Genomic DNA, 25180 nt, shown 5'->3' with positions numbered 1-25180 from the left:
GAGAGATTATCTAGTTTGACCTAGAATGAAAAAATGTATTTGCAATAACTGTCGAGGCAGACTGAAAAAAAAAAAAAAGGCCACTTTTACCAAAAGTATAGTGCTAATGTTCTCTTTCTTCAGGAGCTCAGCAAATAGGAACACTCATTTTGGATACAGTTTTTCTGTTGAGTATAATCAAACCCTCTCACCATTAATCTCTGTCTGTCCTATGGCCTTGGAATTGAAGAATTCACTCAAATGTCCAGTAACACATTCATTTGGGACATGTGAATTCTTCTTCAGTTTGTTTCTTAACCATAATGTTGTATCACGTTATGGAATCCGACTGCTGGTTCTTGATTTTTTGCCTGCTGATGTTATTCCATGTTGAATCATGTGTACTAACTGGAGAAGAACTGGTGTTTGCCTGTTAAGAGCCTGGTAAATTTAACCTGCTTCAGCCTTCAAAAATCTTTGCTGTTCCTGAGAGTGGTGCATAAATAATGTCTAGCTGGGAATGGGAGTAGAGCTTATGTTATCTGAAATTCTTTGGTGTATTATATTTCATTTCTAATAACAATTAAATGCTCTAGGTCAAGTTTCCAAATATTAATGTCCAGTTATTGTCCGTATTCAACATTTGGATGCTCCTGTTGGTACTGCTGAATTTTAAATATCCATGTTGGTTCTTAGATAGCAATTAGGCGTCCCTGCTTAACATTTTCAGTATTTTGTATATGTACTTGTTCTTGAAATGAACCTTCTCAGGTAGTTTCCGTGGCTGTGCCTGATCTCTGTAGGTCATAGTATGCATTTTGAACAAATGAATTTTCAATAGCAGTAGGCAAAAAACCATTTCAGTGCAAATAAAAAACTGATGGCTTCTGTACAAGGAGACAATGAAATAAATTTAACCTGCCTCAGCCTACAAAAAGCTTTGCTGTTCCTGACAGTGACAGTCTTTGTAACACTGCCTGTTGTCAAATGGTGCTTTCAGGTGCTGGGAGGCTGTCTGAGCGCTGATCAACTGTCCTTGCAGTTCTGGATTTTTTCCCAAGCAAGTGTTGGTGCTTGTGTCAAAGTGCGTGCTGTTCTTCTGGGGTGGGTAAAACTGCACACAGAGTGCTGATTCACCCCATTATCTATGAACAGTGCCCTACAGACCCATGGCCAGCTGGCAGGTCTCTGTAGAGGAGAGAGCCAGCCTGAGTTCTTGCTCTGGCTGTGGAACTGACTGGTTGTGAGACCTGAAATACACAATTTACAGTTATAGAACCTGGAACTCCCAAGACTTTAAGTCAGGATAAAAGTTGGTTCATTTTCCACAATTATAAAGGAAGGTTTTCTAGATACTTTACAAGAAAAAGGAGAACGAAATGCAGAGTCTCCTTCAGGAACAGCAAGTGAATGCAAAAGTAAAGTAGTGTTTACTCCTCTGGTGGCTTGGGAAGTTGGAGGAGGAGTGTAGAACTGGGAAACAGCTCTGGAAAGGTAACTAAGTTGAGCAGTATAATTTATTGTCAGTTCCTATACAGGAGTCTTCTGTGGAAATATAGTGTCAGCAGAAGAGCTGACAGAAGGCAGATGTCTAAATATTAAATCAGTGAAAGAGAAGCACTTCCTTGGAGAAATGAGCATGTCCCTCCTTGGTGCTTGTTCAGTGATGTTCTCTTAAGATGTGAGCCATGAGGAGTAGTCTAGAGACTGAGCATGCAAACAGTGTAAAGACTTGGTCTGCAAAGGCAGGCAAAGATGAGGGTGAATGTAATGAGTCTGTATTTTATTTCTTGATTGCTTTTTGTGATTGGCCAAGTAACCAAATTTCACTAAGCTAGGGCTGTTCAGTTCTGATTCCTTCTGTGAGGACATGTTTTCTTGGGATTGGGATACATCTAAGGTAACTGTTCTATGTGTAGGAAATGGATAGAGGGACTGTGTTGTTTATGCCAGTTCAGGATCCAGCACTCTGTACTTTAGTCTTCTGTGAAATGCTTCTGGTGAAGAATGTTCTCATTCTAGACTTGCCTCTGGTAGAACTTCAAAACATTAACAGACATCTATCAGGGCTGTAACAAAACGTGGTGTTGTTTAGCCTTCAGCTTTGCAAGGAAATGTTACTAAAGAGGTTTTCAAAAAAAAGTCTCAGAGGTGATTAAGAATTTGTATTCCTACAACAGAAGAACAACTTTGAACTATCATGGTAAAACTGCACCTGTATCACTCTGCATTGAAATACAACAGCAGACATTGCTTCTGCAATAGTATGTCTTAGTTTCAAGACAGCAGGAGGTTATAATAATAGAGTATTTATGCAAAACAGTGAGGGGATAGAGAAGGGGAGGGAGAAAATGATAGTTGTCTAGCAAGCTGAATACACAAAGCCTTTGGTACTTGAAAACTAATTTTATTTTTAGTTAATATTCATTGATGCAAGTGCTAGTCTATTGTTAAATGATTCCAGTGAATAATTACATACATCACTTTGAAATGTTGAAGACAAGTGTGGAGTTGTAAACCCAATCTTTTTTATTGGAATCATCATTGAAGTTGCATTGTGGAAACCATGTTGATACTACAATTTGATTGTGTCCTCAGAGGCTGCAGGGCTCTCAGAATTGCTTCTGTGCTTTGTGCTGACACACATTGTGTGCTTGTTTTGTTGGGGAACCGTTAGAAAGTGTGTGGCAGTTCTGTATTCCCATTTCCTCAGAATCTTTCACCTTTTGAATATAACCCATCTGTGAGGAGTGAATGGCAACTGTTTATTCCAGAATAAAGCATGTGCTAAATGCAGACATACAGCCTCAGATCCACTAGGCTAAGTTTAATTGGCTGGAGAGTTAATTTAAAATTCAAACTACCAAGTTATCTCGCTGGTGAGTGGAGTTTATATTTCTTGCTAGACAGGTGAGCTCATAATATATTTGTTTCTAGGTGATGAATTCTGATAAACTTTCGGTTCCTAAAGCTATAAATGTCCCATATGTGCTCTCTGATGTAGCATAGTTGTTTACACCTCAGTTCTGGATTGCACTACTACAAAATTGTTAAGCTGCCGTGTGTACCAACATTGTACCACTTGAAAATTTTTGGCAAATCCCATTTACTAAATGAATTCTCAGTTTGTGGTGATGGTTGCCATGAGCAAAGTGCAACACAAATGAGGTGTATCACTGTGCAGAAGGATTTCTTTTGGGTGTGGTGGGTTGTTGTGGTTTTTTTGTTTGTTTGTTTTGGTTTGTTTTTTTTCTTTTCTGTATTTTCCATTAGACACTAATGTTTTGGACATGAGCTGGAAAAATGCACAGATTTAGTGTTGTGGGGGTTTTTTATTTTTATTTTTCATATGTATTTATAACTTGAAGCAAAGTATAGCCTGATTATTATCTTACCTTTTTAAATTTCTTAAGCATTGTAATCATTATGGCTCTTCTAATGTGAAAGAAAAGAGATAGTGACTCAGATAGGCAAAGGTTTCTGCTTTCTCATACTGCAAAGTCAGGTGGTAGTGCAGGAAATCCATACCACTAATCCTTAGTGCAGACACCAGAGCATTTGCAGTTAACAGTACCAAGGCTAAGGAAAGAGAAAGGAAGATGATTTATTTTATTTGGAAAAAATGAAATTATATATAGAAAATAAAAAATAAAATAGTGGGTGTAGATCTACCGTTGAATAACCAGCAAATTTTGTTATGCTGGCAACAAAAATAGCATGTGGAATTCCCATAGTTTTAGGGATAAATGTAGTTTATTACCTCTAAGTGGGTACTTGGTAATTACATTTTAGTTATGTATTGATTACTAATCAGTATTGTAAAGACTTTGTTGTAGGCAAGCATCTTGTCTGCTCTGTTTGCAGTGTGCTCACCATATGAAAATAAATGATACTAATAAGAAATGCAAGAAATAACATAAAAATATATTGTTGTAAATAAGTACTAGTGACTAGTGGTATTCTGATCCCCTAATTTCTATGCTAAAGATATTCTAATTTTTTGTTTAACATGTTTTTGCTACAAACAGTCCCTGTTGTGGATTTATCTGGGATGTTGGCTCAGACAGCTTTTCACTGCCCTCTTTTGTTGACTGTGGAATTTCACATAAGCAAAAATTCTATTAATTGCTTACAGCTTCCTGCAGCAACTGTCAGTTGTTGGCTGGATCCATATTTCTGAAGCTGGCTAAAATGCTTGGTGTGAAACCCTGGGCTGATCTCTTGGATTGTGGTTTGCACTGATGCAAACTATAGACTGGTAGCTTTATGGGAGTGGGTATCCACCTTTGGAAACCAGCAAGCAGCCAACCACAGTGTATATTTGAAATGTAGATTTTGTTCAGTAACTGACACAACTTGTCATTGTCTCATGCTTCATATCAATGCTGCTTGTTTGAACATGAGCATGTGTAGCAGGGCACCCATTTAAGAAGCAAACATGAATAGCAGTATCACCTGGCTTATCAAATAATCACTGTTGGACAGTACATGTTACCTGTGGTTTTTTCATAGTTTCTGAGTTATTAAAGAGGGGCAGAAGTGTCAGTAGCCTGATGTTTTTTCCTAGGTTTATCTATATAAACAAATTTCAGTTTACTTTTAAATGATCATGACTGGCAGAGTATACTTTCCCTCAGGTCAGTTCTTTTGTGGAAGATGCTAAAGCCTGTCTTTCTTGAAAGTACAAAAAGCCTGTGTTTGATGTGAATAGAAACTGTTCTGGGAATGACTCTGCAGAGCAAGATTGCATGGAGCAATTTTAGTTATATTGTTCTCAGTCGTGCTACTTGTGTGAGCTTAATGTGAGAGTCAAAATTTAAACCAAGGTTATTTGATTCTGTAAATGTTAGCCAAGGGCTAATATTCTTTGGCAGAGGAGATAAATTGAGCAAGTTTAAAAACCAACAGAGTTTTGAGAGGTGGTTTCCTCATTAATAAGTTGTGTACGTTAGCAGGTTGCAATTAAGTGGATGATTTTCCACAGTTTATGGAATGATCTGTGTCTTGGAATTGGCTTGTCACTTGAGTAAAACAAAAGCTTAACAACCAAATAATTTTGCAACTTGAAATGCAATTCAGATTTTTGAGGGCATTCTGAAAAGCTGTTCATAAACTGTGCTCAAGGGCTGTATTTTAAGACCCCACTTTTAGACGAAGGGCTGAAAAGGAGTGCAGGCCTGTTATTTGTGCATTTCATCAGTTATGTCTGAAAAAATCAATTTTTCTACCCTTTACTACTAAAAAAAAGGTTGAGAAAGCTCACTTGAGAAAAGTGAACACTAAGATAGATCGTTCTTTCTCAGTCAGGCTTGTTGCTGGAGAATGTGAGAAGGCACAAGATTTCCCCTGGAAACAGGGAACTTTGTTTCAGTTTTTCACACAGAGAGTTGAACAATCCACCGACTAAATGGTTTGAGCAGATTTTCAGGCACGGCATTACTCATTCAGCAGCTGGAAAAACAGGCCAGCAACCTACAGTATCCATTTTGAAAGAAAAATATTACACAGTGGATTTATTACTCACTCTCATTTCCTTTTATGTATTGTAAATGATGCGTCATTCTCTATTTCTGAAACAAACTCCTACTGCCGAGTGCTATTTGAAAATCAGTTGCACATGGCACAAGCTGGAACTTTATTTCTGGGGATGCCTTTCAAGAATACATCATTGTACGTCAGAAAAGACTTTGATAGTGATTAGGATTCAGAAAAAGGGCAGCTGTGTGTAGATGTTCATGTATTTTATTTTTTGAGATTTCGTAGCATGTATTAACTGACAGTTTTACTTCTTATCAGAGTGCTGAGGTTACCAAGAAGTCTGTGCAACTCCTTGTTGGGGTACAGATTAGTTGTAACTTCACACAGAAGGGGCAACCAAGACCCAAGGCTGAGAAGACAAGCAATACTGCCTCTACACAGTATCTGTAGGGTATGTGTAAAAAGCACTTTGTATTGATAGCTTATTTAATTAAAAGCTCCTGCACTTTGATTTCTTGTCTCAAGGTACTGCTACAGCAAGAGAGATCAAGCAACATTTTTTTCTCCCGTCTCTGAAAAACGCAAGTGCAGAAGGGTGTGAATGGCTGTCATGGATTTGATATAGCACAGAAGATGTTTTTAGAGTAGTAATTTCTCCTCCCATCCTCAAAACCCTTGAGTTATTTGTACTTCTCACTGAAGGAATGCACAAAGCATTCATTCCTCCGGTGAGGCCTGATATTTCTGTCATTTAGTAAGCTTCTTACTAATGGTCCAAACTTCAGGAAAATGTAAACATATGCATAATTTAGTGAATCTTCTGTTCATCTAATAGTATATTAAAATTTCAAGTAAATTAACTCATAGAAAACAGGTCTTAGTTGAGTGTTGACAGAAGCTTGTGCCATTAAAAAAAGAAGAAAAAAAAAAAGTTCTGAGAGATCACATTAAGAAATGACAGATCACTGTAACCACAACAAGCTGACTTTGAAGACAAACAGTTTTAATTGTGAACTTGAGGAAAGAAATCCCCATGACTTGCAGCTAATTATTTAGTAAGGGTGTTCCATTTACTAAATTAATTTGTGGTTTTGTAAGCATTTAAAAAACATACTGATGTAAATTAGGTACTTTCTTTGCTGTTTGTACTGTAGTTATTTCCTGTGAGTGATTGCTTGTTGTTACTTTTTGACATCTGCTAGTGGCAATTTATTTACATAGTTAAATCTCCCGAGACTGTTCTGCTGAACACAACCTCAACTGGTTAGTTTCCAATAAATTACATATATGAAGAAATTGGTTTGCGTGGCACTTAGGGTGACTGCTCAAAGATCAGGTGTGTGTTTGTGCAGAAGCCAAGAAAATTCATGGCCAGGAGTATAGTGCCTCTTGATGATTTATTCAGCCAGCACTCAAAGGCAATTATCCATTTTATCCCACTGGGAATTCTTAGACAAAGTTAGACTTCTCTCCCATCTTCCTCCACTGTAGGATACAATTGATTTCCTTTTGACAAACTTCTCACATCATTTGCAGAGCTACAACATATTGAATATATTTGAATGTCTTTGCTTCTGCCCATTTGTGTCTTGGACTCAGCCAGTGAAGATTCTGTAAGAGTCTAAAGTTAATTTGGTCTTATGTTCTCCTGGGATTCTTTGCAAAATGTTATGTAAATCTGCTAAAATGGAATAGTATTGATCATTTGCATTGCAATGGAAAACACTTTCACTGGAACTAGTGGTGTTAAAGAGTCCTTTCTCCATATTACTTCTGGGTTTGAGGTCATTTGGGCTGTTCAGAACTGATGCAGGGTTAATATTGAAATGTCCTGGTTCTCCCCAGGTCTGACAGTTCCTCTGAGACTGTAGCTTCACAAATGTATCAGTTCGAGTGTCCTCTGCATTTACAAAGAGACAACAGTTCTATTTAAACTCAACTATGTGTTGTGCTCACATCATCAATGACTGTGATATAACAACTAAAGTTTTGTTTTTTGCATTTTTCTTCAGACACCCTTCCTGATGTATTTTTGTTGGAATACCAATTTTTCTCTAGGGCTTAGAGCAGAAGCTGTAGTATTACTGTGCCTTTAATGCAGCCACTGACTCAGGAGAAAAGTCAATAATGTGTCTTCTTTGTAATGAATAAGTAGAGGTAACTTCCACCTGGGAACAACACATTAAGGCTTCTTCCACTTGCTTAAATTTTTGCCTTAAGTGAGATAACAGGAAGCAAAAGAATGTGTGAAGGTATCATGTAATGTGAGCTGGTGAAGGGAATGCCTTCAGTTTTTATTGTAGTGTTTATACTTTTCTGCAATTTCAAGCAGCTAGAGACTGCTGATGGAGCCCTGTTGGTAGAGTGAACTTGCTGAAGAACAGAAGATGCCATTGAGGGTTCTTTCCCTTTAGAAGAAAGGAAAGAGGGAGCATGGTGGAAAAATACAAGAAGCAGCAGTGACATATCTGTGCTGAAAAAGGCAGGAATCCTTGAGTCTGATGCTGATGGAGCCGTTTAGTATTTTGTGCCACACAAGTTTTGTGTCAGTGCTGGGCTGATACAAGTTGTGAACCTTCTGGTTTTACAGCAGGGTAATTCAGCTCTAGCCCAGGGTACCTGATGCCATACTCATAGCTAGCCAGGTGGAGTTGTGATGTGCTAGGAGAAGAAAGTCAGAGCTTGGTGAGATGTGGAAAGATGCCAGAGCATAGTGCTGGGTGTAGCAGAGGTGAGGAGGGAGACAGAGCAGAGCATTGCTAATCTGGGTCTTCTGTGGGGAGATAACAACTTTTTTTTGGGTACACATTAGAAAGTGTACAAGGATGAAGTCCATTAGTACTTGTTCTTCCAAAAAAAGTCATATATAGGTGTTTCTTCTAGTTGAGAATACTGTTGGTTTGAAAAGCAGGATTCTGAGCTGCCTTTGTCATTAGCTGTTGGAACAGCTTCCTCTTTAGTTCTTGGATGGATTCAGGTTGTCCAGATGTGTTGGTGGCAGATAGATTTTTATCCTCTACACATTGACAGGATAATTCATCTCTGGAAGCCTCATGAACATATTGCATTTCTGTTAGTTTGTGTTGGGCTGCTGTGTGACACCCTGTGCCAGTCAGGCTTTCAATAGTGTGATGAACACTGTCATGTGGTGGCCTGTTACCACCTCCTTAGTTTCTTGCTGTTTTCAGTCAGTGTCAACATTTATTGCTAATAAGAGCTTCACTTTATGAAAAAAGCTGCACATAAAGCTTCACTTTATGAGCTTTTACATACAACAGCAGCACTCAGAAGCCTTTCCATTTGCTTCACCCATTACGTTCCTCTCTTTGTGGCTAATGAAGCTCAGCTTTGCCACTTTCTGTCCAACTTCTGTGTTTTGCTACTACTATTGAAGAGAGAAGACTGTTTAGCAGAGCTGAGGGATCCTTGCAAGGCTGGGAAGTTAAATTGCCTTTGTGCACCTGTCATATATTTTTCTTGCATCTCTAGACCTCACAGGTACAGCTTCCAACTTGTGGTTTCAATATGATCTAAAGTTACTTGTTAAAAAGCATAAGAAAAAATACAAGCTTGGTGCTGTAATTCCCACTGATTGGAACAAAGTTAGGTTGTATTTACAGATGGATCCTAACCTTCATTGATAGTATAATTAAGTCTGTGTGTGTGTTTGGTTTATGCATTTTCAATGTGAAATTTCCTCACTGAGGAGCCATTTTGTTACTAGCTGTCATTAGTTAACATAAAAATACAAATACATACACCTAGAGACATACATAAAAGTTCTTACGTGTTTATAGATAAATGTCTGTTTAATTATGCAGAATATGTCTGTAGAGATTTTGTCAGAGGCAAAATTATGGATTCTGTATTTCTGCTCAAAACAAATTAAATTTGGAAAAACCTAATATATCCTCTTGCACATATACATATAAAATTCAGCTAATTTTATTTTTATAGAGTTTACAAGAAATCTGACTGCTAACTTTTCAATGTTTTAAAATGGTATTCTTTAAAACATCTGTGGTTCATTACCATAAATATCATAGCTGTGTAGAAACCTCATATGTGGCACATCATAACAGTGAGAATGGGATGCAGTGATATGATGAACCTCAGCAACTTAAGATTTCTTGCTGAGATGTAGGAAGGGTAATATTTCCAATGGCAGCTTCAGTTCCCCATTGTTACAGCAATGGACATAGGATGTTGCAGAAGAATCCTTTTTCCAACAGGTCCTTCAATGATAATAAGCTCAAAGTCAGGTGCTACTAATAATGAATATTGTTATGTGGACAAAACATTCTGTACAATTCACATGTGAATGAACTTTCCTACAGAAAGGAGTAAAAGTCTAATATAGGAGGCTGGGAAATGAACAGAGGGCAACGAGTGATGTGCATGTTGCTTTTCATTGGGAGATACTTGGCAGTATTTTCATTTTGCTTGCATGGAGTTTTGGAGCTTGTCTCATACCATATGGCATATTAAGCACAATAAAGATGTTCACTTGGCAGCTGGAGCATTACTCAGAATATCAAAAGAGTCATATAGGCATCAATAAATGAAGAACTCTGCATTCATGTAAATAAGTTTAGATATATTTTTTTAATTACCCAGTGCGTTCTTGACAATGAGACACCATTTCTAGTCAGGTAGCATTACCAACGTTTCAGTTTAGGGCTGCAGCTGAACAATTACTGTTACTAATTTTTTTTTTTATTATTTTTTTTTTTTGCACTTCTGTAGCACCTTGAGCACCAAACATGAGTCATTTTGTTGCAAGTGCTTTAAAGCCACAGAGTGAACAAGTGATCTTTTCTCTGAAGAGTTTACAATCTAGTTAGAGTCCTTAGGCTCTAACACAAAGTAAGTGTGCAGGAGGACATGGGAGGTCTTAGTGCATGTGGCCACTGATATCAGGTTGGTGTTTGCTCAATCTATTATAATGCACCTGGGTAATATGAATAATATCAGTTATCCATCTCATGGCTTTCCTCATATCACATCTTTGTGACAAATACCTGAGCATCAGAAACATAATCATACACCATCAGGACCATAAGTCATTGTGGTTGTCAAGTAGTGAAGTGTTATACATTGGGAGACTACCTTTTTGTTTCAGGCAGACTGACAGTTTGGTCTCTTCTTTCCAGGAACCTTGGCAGACTCTTGACAGCATGTGCTATCCATGTGCTATCCATCCAACTGACAGATTTTTATAACTAATTTTACATCATCATCATCATCACCATCATCATTATTATTATATCTGGGAATTACTTAAACACTAATCTGAAAAGATCTTATTGGAAGATGTAGCTGAAATTCCTGAGATCTCTCCTGAGTGCCTGGCAGGTCAGGAAACTGTGGTCAGTTCCAGGGCCAGCTCCTTAGACTATGTAGCTGCTACTGGAGCCTGGTAAAGGCAGCTCATGTACTGTAAATTGTGGGTTATCTGCATTTTGGTTCACCAGAAGCCACATGAGTTTAAATGTTCCCAGTGAGGGGCATTGTTGGAATAGCTAGGAGTGCAATGCAATCTTGTGCAACATTCCCTGATCCTCTCAGTCCAGAAGGCATCATCATTCTGATAAAATTCACATTTGCCCCTAACTTCAGAGATTGTATCTTAGACTACAGTTCTCTTCAGCTCTCTTAACAATTTACTTCAGTTTCATCTCTGTTGGCCCTTGGTTCAAATAATCTTCAGTGCTCTCTATCCTTACGATCACTTCATCTCCTTCCACCCACTTCTAATTTCTCTCCTACGTATCAGTACTTCTCAGAGTCTTTTCATTTTCTTTTTGTCTCCTTGCTATTAACCTTGTCAAATACTCTTGTTTCTGAGGTAGAATTGGGAATTGAAAGCATCAGTGCTTTTGGACGAGATGTGGTAAGAAAACAGTTTCCCACTCTCAAATAACTCTGCTCTGCCCTTGTTGGAAGAAGTAGCAGGGCTTCATAAAGCAAGGTCAACAAATAAGCAAAATATAGAAGGACTAAAAGTGTCAAATTCATAACTTCAGGGAATATAGATCTAAGTCCTTCTCCTGATTCCATGTGTTGAATTTGCATGTGGTCTTTGAATTTGTGCAGTGGACACAGATGGCAGCAATGCAGGAATCTTGAGGTTTGTGAATGCTGAGCAGCAAGATGGGAAAAAAAGTACTCCCAGTGAGATTCACCTCTCTTTTTGAAGCACAACAGAGTTTGGCCTCTTGAATGTGACCTGTAGTGTTTGGTCGGGTAGTGCTTTGGCTTTGAAATATGACATTTTTTTTTTTTAAGTCATTACTTTATCGTAGTTTTGTTAGGCTTTATTTATTTATTTTATTTTTTATTCCTGACTTAATTAATTTATCAAACAACGATGCCAATTTTTTCCAGCTGTAAACTATTAATAGACAGTAGGTCCTCAGATGATTTTGTCTCTGAATTGCGTATTTATTTAATATAACAAGATGCCTTCCTAAGATTTTATGCAGGGTTTTCTGAAGGGAGGAAAAGGATCAGTTAAAAGAGAATCCACTCTTAATTCATCAAAGCTGCAATCTATGCAGTGATTAGTTAGTACAGAGAATTTCAACTTCTCACAGTTGTGGTGACAGGGTAATTTTGTCTTTTTTTTGTGGGAGATGGCAGTGAATCTGTTACAGCTGCCATCATATCACCACCATAAATTGCAGTGGGTGCTTTTACACCAGGGAGGTCTCGCTAGCAGAAAGCCTTCCATCAAAACCCTACCATGAGCACAAGACCCTTCCTGGGAGCTGGTTCCTGGCCTGGGAGAGCAGCCACAGGTTGGGGCAGGGCAGACAACAGCCTTGTCTGAGCACTGTGAAATTGTTTTAAACTGCTACTGGTCCCAACTTCTGCGTGTGTGGTGTCCCCCCCTGGCTTCTGCTGCAGTATAAGGCTTTGCAAAGAGGGGTCTGTAACGTGACAGGCTGAGATAGGTTTGTCTGGAAGGAGTGGAATGTCCTGTGGGGAAAGACCTTTTTGTTTCTTTTTTATTTAGAATCCCTCTTGCTTTCAGCAAAATCCAATGAAATGGCAAATGGGCTGATGAAATTCTGGTTTGTTATCCCACTGTGAATCCAATAAGAGTTCTTTCGCCCTCTAGTAAAGCAGAGAAAGTGGGAGCAACTTTTAGTTAAAAAATATGCCGGCAAGCCTGAAACCGGTGCAGAGGAAGATCCTTCAGGTGCTGGAATAATTTTTATGCAAGAAGCTGTGGTGACTATAGAGCTTGGACTCTTCTCAGTAAGAGGATAGACACAAATTCACAGGATTACAACTTTCTTCTTTTTAAAATCCCATCTCAGGCTCTTAATGCCTTTGTCGACATACAGAGTGTGGGCAGCGGGGCCGCTGTGAGGGGCGACGGGGCTGCTGGACAGAGCCGGCTCCAGCCGGTTCCGGCCGGTTCCAGCCGGCTCCAGCCGGCTCCAGCTGCCCCACCACAGGGCGCGGCGCAGCCCGCCAGAGATGCCGGTGGTGTCTCTGAGGAAACGTCTTCAAGAAAGGGGCAAAATTCTGCCTGGGAGTGAGGGCTGAGGGGAAGAAAGCCCGAGGGAGCCGCGGGAGCCCTGGGAGCTGAGGAAGAGGAGGGGCTGCCGGGCCTGGAGCCGGGGTTCCCTGCAGCCTTGGAGGACCCGGGCGGGAGCCGGGGGGCACGTCCTGAAGGAGCTGCCGGCCCTGGGGGGACTTGTGCTGGAGGAGGGGAAAAGTGTGAGGTGGAAGGAGCTGTGGAGAGGAGCCCTGAAGGACTGATGTAACCCCTGCTGCCCAGCCCTGCGCGCTGCCCGGGGAGACGAGGCAGAGGAGCTGGGAGTGAGGAGAGGCTGGGGAGACGAGGGGTCAAAGGAGAAAGGTCTGGTTTTAATTTTGTCTCTTTCTCACCATCCAAATGTATTTTAAGTCGATTCTGTTTCAAGACCTCCCCATCTTTGTCTTGACCCACAAGCTTTTTCATTATCTTTTTTCCCCTCCGTCCTGTTGAGGTGGGAGAGTGAGAAAGCATCTGGGTGGGCATCTGGATGCAGCCCAAGGTCAACACGCCTTGTCTACTTGGCAAATGGCCTCACACATTTCGTGTCCTGTGCCTTATTCTGAAGATGCAAGATTTGATGAAGAGGATTTTTGTGTAACGTCACAGGAGTGGTGTTAGGCCATCCACTCTGAGATTTTGTCTGTGTTTTAAGACCAATTGAAGATACTACATAATCAATAAAAGCTTAGGTACTGGCCAGGCAGTGAGAGAATCTGGGATTTTATATTTTTTTTGTTTAAAAAAAATTGAATACAAAAGTCTATACTGTGAATTTGAACATTATTCAAAGTGTTTTATTTTCAGTAAAACTCCATTGTCTTTGATCTTTTGTAGTCCATATCCCTGTCTATATCCATTTCTGAAAGTGTAATGCAGTTTTTAAAGATCCAATATGCAGATAAATAAAAAGTCTGCAGCAGCAATTCAAGGAGCTGGTAGGGAATATAGAACAAGTTGTCTGAAAAAATCTCCGCATGAAAATATATCATTCCGAGATGTCAAAACCTGAAATGTTTACTTAGCAATTAAAAGTTTGTTGCGAACACCTTTTAATGATGTAGTTGGTAGTTACATCACAAATATTTTTTCTAGTATTTTGTGCAAAGTGTATCTACCAGACTCTGAGAAGGAACTTATGGCAAAGTCTCTAAGTCTTTGTCCTTTAGAGACATTTTTCTCTTTATGCCAGCCTTCCTATTATTTTCAATCTTTTGTGTTAAGAGAAACAGGGCTATTGACAGCTACTGTTCAATTAAAAGTTTTCGTAATCTTTAGCTATGCTGATAGTGGAACTCATGCACTGTATCACAATCTTGGTAGTTAGTAAGAAGTGTAGTTTGGCTTTTCTGTTAAGTATCACTTTTGCAGTAGTCTCTGAAGTTGAATATTCTGTAAACAACCAATTCCAAGCATTAAGATTTACTGGATATCAAAAACTGCTTTTTTCTAGCAGAAGAGCTTTAGAGCTCCTAAGTTATGATGAAGAGCATAACAAGGTCTCTACAGCTGCTGTCCAAACTAGAGCTAGGTGTTAATTTTGTGCATTTTGTTTGAGTGATCACAGAATGTTCATGTCCAAGCCATTCCGTTTATCTCCTACCTCCCCAATTAACATGGCCAAAATCTGTTCCGCCTTCTCAAAGTGCATATTCATAAGATTCATCTATGAATTATAGTTACACAAATATAAAGCTGCTTTGAAAGATTTTCCCTTAAATAGGGAGGCATTTCTTCCAGAAATTTGTAGACAAGTCCGCAACATAAAGATGTTTGAAGTTTGTCTTAATTGTGTTATTTTTCTTTCTCTTTTTTCCCACTCCAGTGGAATTTGATGACTGCAAGGGGAATAATAACTTGAACTTCGAAGTTTCTAACCCGGACTTTAAGGTGGAAAGTGATGGGTCTTTAGTTGCACTAAAGAACATATCAGAAGCTGGCAGAGCCTTGTTTGTCCACGCACGGTCTGAGCATGCTGAGGATATGGCAGAAATTTTGATTGTTGGAGCAAATGAAAAACATGGTGCATTAAAGGTAAGATAAATGCAAAGGACAAGAAGAGATTTCCAAGGAGATGCTACTAGATATTTACATATGCCATCTAGGACTGTAAGTAACCAGTTAGCAGAGAGATCAAAATCAGTCTTCAATCTAGATATTCCTGTAATGTTTTAACACTCAGTTTGGCTTAAAATACAAATTTTCCAGGTTTTGAAAGATGTATTTTCATCTTCAGGGGTAAACTCTAGGCATTCATAAAGAACGGATTCAAGTGAAAGAGCCCAAGTATTGAAATTGGCTGTTTTTTCTGGTTATGCTGGATAATCACAGTTTGGCCAGAACTGAAAAAGGAAAATCATAGTCTAAATATGTAATTTAGAATTTACCAAACCTTCACATTCGCTCCCAGTCTGAGCAAGTGGGAATGAATTCTGTGCTGTGGAATTTAAATTTTCAGGTAGGTCTGCTTATCTGGTATTATTTGTTAAACAATACAAAAAACTGCATACAAATAGCAACAAATGTTTACGCTCTGACTCTGCACTAGGGATTTCCGTTCCACTGAATACTGTGACTGTTCTTTTCCAACTTCTGAATTTCAGTGCAATGCTTCACCAGTGAAAGTAACAAAAGGAAATGTGATAGCCTTCACCTCTGTGTCATGGCATTTAGGAGGGAGGCAGGAAAGACAGTGTCTTTTACTAGACAATTAAGCCTGATACAGACCTATAATTTCAGGAAGTATAAAGAAGCCATGATGAAAATGACTGATCTATTGTGATATTTTGGTATTTAGACTTTCAGCTGCCAACATTCTCATATTTCCAATAACAGCTTAGTATAACTTAAGTTTTCCATTAAAAAAAAGAATAATAAAATCAGCTGTAGAGGAAAGGTTGAAGAAACTTCTGAAAGGCTGTTGCTGAGGAAAGGTTTTGATCTGCATTTTATGCAGCATGCTGTGTGAATATAGATTGCATAGTGGAAGCAAAAGTATCAGAAAGCGTAACTGCAGAGAGCTGATCAGAACACTTAAGTAGAATTTGATTTTATTTAGAGATGCTGTTTCTTGACAAAATTCAATTCTAGCAAGGTCATGCTTGGGAGAGTCTCTTACATGGTGGTTCTGTGGCTTTAGGACTTCAGAGCTTAAAATCTAGGGAAAATTTTGTCTCATGAGTAGGAACTAGTAGATGTGTATTTGCAGTGACCATGACATGGCTTTGTCAGTGACCTTTTCTCTTTGTCCTGTTTGGGTTCCGAGTAGTCTCCCCTCAAAAAGTTCCAGAAATATTAATAAATGCCTAGTGTTGAAACCTATCACCAGACTACAGTAAAAAGCCAAGTCTAATTTGGACTGATTCCTAAATGCTGTTCCAACCACTTTGTGTTGCTTCAGAGAGAGAAAACCAGTCTAAATCTGACATGTTCTGCCACTTGAATGTCTTCCCTCATAGGTGACTCCTCAAAGCAGTATCACAGCATCATTTCTACCTGCATTCATCACTCTTTTCTGGACTTTGATATTCACCTCCTAACTAGAAATTAATATTCTAGAATAGTGATCCTTGGTGTTTGCAGTGCCGTTGGGAGTTACATGATGCATTCCTGTGTCCTGGGAAATCCTTCTAGAGAGGTTCATTCCCTTCTTCAAGGGAATGTAAAGGTCTTTGGGGCTGGCTTTCCTACTCTGGCCTCAGCCAGCACTCCATTGTTGTCAAATAAATAGATTTTACAACTGTTTCAGGTCTTATTTGCCCAGTTTAAATATAACACAGACAGTCCTGTCTTTCTGTTTGTCGTACTTGAGAAGTCTATAAAGATTACAGTGTCCTAGCCAACGAGATTTTATGATAAATTTGAACTTAATCCTGTACTTTTACAGTCTGAATTGTGTCAGCATGGAAACAACAGAACCACTCCATCTGTTTATGCAGGAGTCTTGGCTAAGAAATGCTCAGATGGTGCCTTAGTAGTTCAGCATAATTCTGTAGGGTTAAGATGAGCTCGTGCTCATCATTCCCTACTTAGAGTACAGCACCTTGTTTAATTAGCAGATAAGTATTTCTTAAGTATTTTCCCACTGCCAGCAACTGTTGTTTCTTATCTGGAAGCATGTAACCTGCATCTGTGAATTCCCGTTGTTAATGTTTCTAATTGCAGATTCCCAACATGTTTGGAGATGACTGGCAACAATGATCTCTAATGTGCTGACTGGCAGTCTGAGCCTAGGAGGAGAGAGCATCCTTCCTAAAACTTTGTGATTGCTACCAACTATACTTTAGACAAATATTGACAGTATTTAGAGGTGCAGTCTGAAGTGTGCAGTAGAGTGGTGGAAGCGTGTGGTCCTTTCCTGCTGAAGATGTGGGAAGATGCCAGCTGGCCTCACTGATCAGTCCTATGTGATTAACTTAGCCTAACTTCATGGCCATAGTCAGTGGCTGTTAAATACCATTTACTATTTAACTCACTTTTTGAGTCTGAAGGGCATGTTTTCTAACTCTTCTGCTAGCAGCATAATAGATCTGCAGAGCCTGCAGCTTTCTATCAGAGGGTGGCCATGATTACAGTATGAGAAAGATCAATGGCTCCTCAACATCATCAGCCAACTTGGCTGTTGTTCTGATCACAGAATCTTCTGCAGGGTTGAGTGATAAAGAGCACATACATCACTGCTGCTTTTCCAGATGTCTGGATGTTTCTGCAAAATACCCAAACCCCTTTGTATATGAATATATTGAGAGCAAAAATCTGTAGAGCACATTACAGATAAATTGCTTTCTGCAACCTGCTCTTACTACCCCTTTTCCTCCTATGGCTTTTGCTAGGTATATTGATTTCTGTCTGTCTTGACAGAGGGGAGTATTCACAAAAAAAGATGCTGTCATGGAAGAGTTGCCATGGACCTATGGAAGGTGTAACTTTACAATGTGTCATATATAGTTGTGTGTGTACACACTTGTACCCTCAGGCAGAGTGTTGAGTGAAAGAAATGAAGTTCACTTGCATTCACCATGTGGCAGTGCTGGTTAGGCAGCACATCTGCCCTCATGCTCTATTTTGGCCACATAATAACCTTTCACACAGTCAGGCCTTGAGTGCCCGTTGATGTTAAAAAAAAGACACAGGAATATTTTGATTCACCCAGTTTTCCACAAATGAACTTTGGGTTCATTCTGAATAACCCATAGAATGACTAAGGTTCAGATCACTAATGGAAAAATTAGTCTCTTGCAAACCCAAGCTGGGAACAAACTGACTGAGCTGATGAGTGACTACTTTTTTTTTTTTTTTAATTTTATTTTTAAGGCAATGCTTGGCCCTGCTTTGGTTTCTGGAAATAGCAGGACAAGCCAAGGCTAGAAATTTTATCACATCTGAGCATTTGACCAGACATTAGTGGATTTAATTATTTATTTTAAAAGTCTGGTTTGGTGGAGGACAGAAAGCACAGCCAATCTTTTGTAAAGTCTCTTAAAAGATTGCGAGTTGCAAAAGGCAGCAAGCTGGGAATTGGACTGTGTTCTCAGAGGCTAAATACAATGGTTGTCTGCTAGTCCTCCTCCTTGTCTAGAATCTGATTCTGGTTGTAATGAACATACCCTTGGTACACTGGGAACTAAAAGAAAACCTTAGGAAAGAATCTTTTTTTTACCCTTTTTTGGTGTGTTGGCAAAATGCAGCCTTCCTCCATCCTCCCCCCAGCAAAGGAGTTATTTAGAACTTTTATTTGTTACAGCACTGCAGACACAGGGTGAGGGGAGGAGTGAGATATCAAGAGTCTGGCACCAAAGCAGATAAGAGGGCAGGCAGATATTCAGACATCCCAGGCTGCTAGTAACTTCACTGCATGGTGCTCAGCAGTCTTTCATAAAGAAGGATGCAATGATTAAACAGAAACTGTCAAACCCTCAGGACACTTTTCAGGCACTAGATGGAAAAGGAATAACAGAAAGAAGAGATAAGAGGGAGGAGCACACCCTGAGACAGCATGTTGTAGACAAAGAAAGTTTTAATCTCCAGCAGTAGTTCAGATTGAAGGAAATGAAGTTGCTGTAGTCCTGCTACTCTGTCCAGTCCACTTGGCAGAAGCTAGAGGCTAGTTAGATATTCTGCTTCTGCTTTTCCCTTTGTCAAACCACTGCTTTTCGCAACACCAGTACCCTGCTATGCTTATTATTGCAGGGAAGGAGGGCCAGCCTGGCTGAAAATTTCCCCAGCTGCCTTGCAGGCCTGAATTCTATTTCCTATTAAATCACTGCCTGGATGTGTATGTTTCTGGAAGTTTCTTTATGTCTGCCCCTCTGTTTCTTAAAGTATCAAACATAAATAATGAAACTAAGTTTATTGGATTTCATTGTTAGCATTTCTTGTTTGTGTCTTACTCTCTGCTTTATCGGTGCAGGGTAGGGATTGCAGATTTTACTGATATGAGATAAAAAATGCCTAGAGCATTAAATCCTACATGTATGGCTTTCTGCCTTAAAATAGGTGATAAATGATCAATAATCTTATTATGGATCTAGATTCTCCCACAAAAAAAGGTTCATGCAAGGAAGTGATAGTTGAGGCAAGTCATCTGGCAGTTCAATAATTTAGTTGGGAAATAAGATCAGGATTCAGCCTTTATGATATAGCAAGCAATGGTTCCAATTAATGTATATTAGCATTTTTTCAGTTTAGAATAGAGCTCCAAGTTGGCTGAAAATGACTGTGCAAAAGCATGAGGATGGCCACTCGTATGAGATATTGACAAACAGGCTAGAAAAGTTCCATGTTATTAGATTTTGCATACAGCAGTTGCTGCAAAAAGCAATGCACTGCATAAATAAAACACCATGTTTTGCATTTAATTTTAAGGCACAAAATAGAGTAACTCACAGGGTACATCAATATCTGTGATACACTTATGAGTTATACTGATCAAAGCAGTATCTAGATTACCTTTTTTTTTTTTTTTTCAGAAAAGCTGTGGAGATGCTTTTCCTTTGGATATGAAAGTGTCCTTCAGGCAGATAAAGATGAATTTTCATCTCACTTCTGCCTTCAGTTTGATGCAAATCGTAACAGTCATATTCTCCTACTAGCTGTTAAATGATTAACTTGTTTTTACTACTTTTACTTTTGTGCATTATCACACTACAATCACCTATTGACTTCGACTTAATGTATAAAAAGCTGAGGTATAAGTGATTTTACAATTTAATACCTATGTGTTAGTGGTATTTTGGTAAATGACCTTTCCTTGCTTTAATCAGCAGTGAAAGGATGCAATTTTTAATTTATTTTTTGTTTTGAACCTGCAATGCTACATTCTAGGTTTCACAGAATACATCTTAATTAAAGTCAATGAAAGCAAGAGCTTGTTCTCATCAATGGGGCATTCTGTAGTATCATTTAGCTGCCTTTTTGGCTATATTTTTATAGAAATCCTCTGTGCAGACCACTTGCTGTTGGGGAAATAACAAGGAGCTCCTTTTGTGTTAGACGTCTCCCTAACCACTGAAATAAGCTCTTTTTCATAGAAATTCCAGTCACCTACTTTCACCTTTTATCCTTCAGCCTGATCCAGAACCTGTCGAAATAAACAGATTCCAGCAGACTTTAGATCAAACCCTGGAAGCAGGAGTTTTGTCTGACAGTGTCGTACGGACGTGACTCCCGTTCCTCTCTGCACTGCTTCCGAGTGACCTGCAAGTCCCGTGGCAGTGCACAGCAGTTAGGGTTTTTCATGTAGAGCCACGCTCCCCCTTTTCACTCAGCTCTGCAGCACAGCCTCTTTTGATAGTCTTGTACTTTCCCTCAGGCCTGGACTCTGCAGATTCCCACCACCAAAGAAATGCAGGTTTCATATATACTGGCTTTGGAGTTTGCTCTGACAAAGATCCATTTATCTGAGAATTATTATGGTGCCAAGAGATGTGGCAGTTGCCATAGCAACAATTACATATTGTGTTGAATAGCAGAGTAAATACTATAAAGACCACGAGCCACTGGTGCTTTTCATTAATTTAACATTCCTTTTTTGGGGGGCAAAATGTGTCTTCTAAGTTTATTCCCTGGCTCTATAACTGCTTAGCTCAAACGTGTGGGTTAGCTTGCTGTCTGTTTATCTCAGTGCGCAACTTCAGCATGTAAATGAGAAGTACTTGGTTATTTAAGGAGAGAAAAATGGTCTTACAGACTGGAAACATGAATAATTGACTGTGAAACAAGAAGGTGTTAGCTTCTGTAAATGCTCAGTGTTTTTTCTATGAGTAATCTATGTTCTATGATTCAGACTTACAGTGAACCAGGGTTGTATTTATTCAGGAAAGGGACTTTGTGCTTTTCAACAGCAAGCAGAGCTAAGATAAGTATAGAACATGTTTAACAGTGATTCAAAGGTGAAATGAGATGATTTTTGAAACAAATGCAAACCTTGCTAATTATTCCAAATTATTAACAGACTAATGAAAAGTGACAGGCAAAAATATTGTACATGAATGTATTTTATTAAAAACATCTGAAATCATTATTCCTTTCAGCTTTGCACTGCATTTATACTTCTCAGTTAGTTCTTCCTGCAGGAACAGGTAATATCCACAGGACGCTTCTTCTATTGCTTGATGTGCTTCTGCTGTAAACTTAAGGTTTTTGTGAAAGCTCAGAACCGAATGGAGTTCTGGAATGCAACGAATTTTATTCTATTTTAAAACATGCTTAGTTCTTATCCTTCATCCATAAGACTTAATGGCAAAGCTGCCATAAATCTCAGTGAGAGAAATTATTCAGAGATTGTTTAAGTCTTTTATGTGGACTAAAATTCACCCTGGCACAGGGTGCCAAGAAAATAGCTATTTACCTCTTGCCCCTAAAATATTTTTATGAGACTTTGAATGGTAGATGAGTCATGTGAAGACATTTTGAATTGAATTAACTTCTTGTTATGATCTAGAATGCTAGCTGTCCTTTATCCATTAAAAAAACCCAAATTCATTCAATTTTATGGAAGAGTGATAAGCCATCACACATTGATATATAATGTTTTTCAAGTTGTTATTGCTCTGAGTTCAGCCTGAAAGTATTCTGCTGATATAGTGACAGCTATGCCAATCCTGTGCATTAATCCCCAGACATTCATTGAGCTGTGGGAAAGTTTGTGCCAGAGGTGCAGGGAACATTTAAAGGAATTATTTGGAAAAGGTTTAAATTTAAAATTCATTGTAGTAAATGAGGGTATAAGTAGGAAAACAACAGGCTAAGCTTGATTTAGTAGAACATTAAGCAAGATCATAAAGGATAAGTAGATGTCTCTTAGGATATGTGCTATATTTCATTTATAGAGTGGCTTTCATCCTGTAAGATCCTTAAATTGTAACTATTAAGTACATAGAGAAAGGTGTATGTGTGCATGTCTATATAACATACATCTGTAAAAAGAGGTCTTTGCATCAGTATCTTTCTTGCTGATACTTCATAATACTTTTCCATATCAGGATAGGAACAGTAATTTTTAAATAAGACATTTGGGAAAAGGACATGGTGAGTTCTATATTATATTAAAAGTGCCATAACATTTTTAATGTCCTCATATCTATAATGAACAAGAGATTACAGGAACCAGAAGAACCTGTGAGACTTCTACAGAAAAGAAAAACAGTTCATTTCTTCCATGATCATTCCCTCATCTGGGAATGATGCAGTCAGTGTGTGACAACTAATCCAGTTTTACTAGTGATTCCTCACATTTATTAAGGAACAGAGACAATTCCAAGAGGGGATCAAACTAGGTTGTGTTCAAAACTAAACTTGAGGGTTTTTTTGTGTCAGAGACATAAACTATTGCTGGTGTTTTCCCACTATAAGCTTTTCCATCAATCTCAAGAAACAAGGTGGATTTGAGAGAGGGTCATAATGGGAGAAATTATTCACATGAAAAGATGGTTTTCTGAGTATGAGTTGAGTCATTGCTCTCCATCAGAGACATCAATAATCATCCCTAATGATTGCAGCAACAGTTCCATGCTGGTTCTCACAAACCTGAGGGAACATTTATTACCGTTATTATAGTAACATGTATCTCAGCACACATCTTAAGCATTTAATGGAGCATCACAGGAAAAAATCTACATTTGTCCTCCTCCAAGAATTGATTCTGCCACTGCAAGGACAGGTGGCTTATTTTGACCTAAAGTTCCTTATTTGTTGGTCATCACATTTCCGTTGCTTTTAAGAGTATTCCTTCATGTCTTATTTTGCAGCTAGTTTTCTGAATTACCTAGAATAACTTGGCAAGTTGAAGAAATATTCAGCATAAGAATGATGGAGTTAGAATTTAAAATAATTTGGTAGCTTCACAATAAAAACTTCTGCTAATATCTGCAGTAATCTTGGAGTCATTAATCATCCTGCTCCTCCCTTCCTATTTCACCTCCAAATAAACTGAATAACTTTTGTATTAAGCAGTTGATCTACCTTAGAAAAAAATAGTTTTACTAATTTATAATAGCTTCCCTCTTACTGAGAGGGCACCTAGGGATAGTGATGACACAGGAAGTGAGTGGTGGGTGCAGCAGGTTGATTTGAACTAGTCCATAGTCTTGCTATGTATGGTAATTGGCTGCTGCTAGTACTTTTGGTACCACTAACATTCCTCAGGGTCCTTCATTACTAAGGAAAAGAAAGTTTCCTGTTTAAGGTAACTGGCAAACAAATGTACTAGTAGGAAAGAAGAAACTGATTTTTGCCTCTAATTTCTTAACAACCTCACTAGGACTGTAGTTTGGTGCATAGCAGTAAACAAATTTCCTGGGGAATAGAAATAGGTTTTAAAAAATATTTTAGTAATTGTTCTGTTAACTGGTTTGATCCAAGTCATTGACACAAAGTCATTTAGTCAGCAGCTGTTCAAACTACCATGAACAGATACACTTTAATTTACCTGCAAGTCAGCAATCCCTTGTAGTTGATGGTGTTCAATACTTGTTGAACCATTTGGCATATGTTTGTACTCAGCAGGAAGCTTTTTAAGATAAGGAATAGACTACACTTCTTTTAAAATGAGAGCTGGATCTAGCTCTTGATGTACCACCCTCTTGTGGACTAAGTGTAATGATCTTAGTACAGTACTAAGCTTCTACTGATAAAGAGAGTCCTTTTTGCCTTATCAGTCAGAAACAGGTTTAATGCTGAACTTTAAATAAAATACATTTGTCTCTATAATGAAACTAATCACACTGGAGCACTACTAAATAGTTTGTGGCCAAGTAACCTGTCCTATGGTTAATTTCAAGACAATATCAATGAACTCTTGTGAGCTTTTTTTAAAATTATGTCTGTCCAACATATTCTGACATGACTTGTGTATTCACACATGGAAATTTAGAGTATTTTTTCTGTGTATGAACATTTTCTTCAGATTACTTGTATCACATTTAAGTATAAATGACAATATTTTCTGGAGCTTTAAGGACTTTGCTAATAAGAAACAACACAGAGTTAAGCATTTTCAGATCCTCCTGATGTTTGCCCAGATGTTTGTCTTTTCAGAGTTACTAGAACAAGCATGCAAATATACTCATCAGATGAAGATTTTTACACTATGCAGATTTAATTATTATAATCTGCAAACTATTAACAAATACACAAGATCCAATTCCTTTTTTATAATTCTTCTAGGTCCCATTTGATGTTGTATGCTAACATGTTGAACGTTTGTGCAGGTTTTTTTGCTCTTTGATGGCTTTTGTTCCAGTATTGAACACTCTTGTGCTATGTATTTATCTTTTAATCACCTGGAAAAAAAGGTAACACTACAATATGTTTTTTTCAAAGCATGCATTATATTTTTTTTGTTGAGAAACATAATATAGGAATATGCATAGGTTATATGGTACCAAGTTCTACCCATTTGCTGTCCTTTTGGTTATTCTATTGCTGTGTGATTTATGACAGTGGATTTGGGATTTCTCCCATCTATGTCAAAAGATCTATGGAGACTTCAAACTATGTACTTAAGTGCTTATGTAGCTGTGCAGGGCAGGTTAAGTAAATTTCTGACTTTACCTGCAGATAACTTGTTCTTTGTGTCACTGTACTGTGTTGCCCTTATGTGCTTCGCTCTCTTCCCCTCACTCCCAGCAACCTGTTTTACCTGATATGGTCATTAAAGTCAGAAAACCTTTCATG

General features: G+C 38.5%; 1 protein-coding gene across 2 annotated transcripts in view; it reads left to right on the top strand.

Moving 5' to 3' along the window:
* Positions 1-25180, top strand: part of CDH13 (cadherin 13) — a 424829-nt gene that overhangs the window by 134859 nt on the left and 264790 nt on the right. For both annotated transcript variants that reach the window (XM_051629562.1, XM_051629561.1), the window contains exon 3: positions 14832-15040. In XM_051629562.1, coding sequence (XP_051485522.1) covers positions 14832-15040 — 209 coding nt within the window. The remainder of the gene's footprint in view (positions 1-14831; positions 15041-25180) is intronic.

This window comes from Apus apus, chromosome 11, assembly GCF_020740795.1.
Source record: "Apus apus isolate bApuApu2 chromosome 11, bApuApu2.pri.cur, whole genome shotgun sequence".
NCBI classification, from domain to species: Eukaryota; Metazoa; Chordata; class Aves; order Apodiformes; family Apodidae; genus Apus; species Apus apus.
Note: the sequence above shows the minus strand (reverse complement) of the source record. Positions and strands in the feature narration are given on the sequence as shown.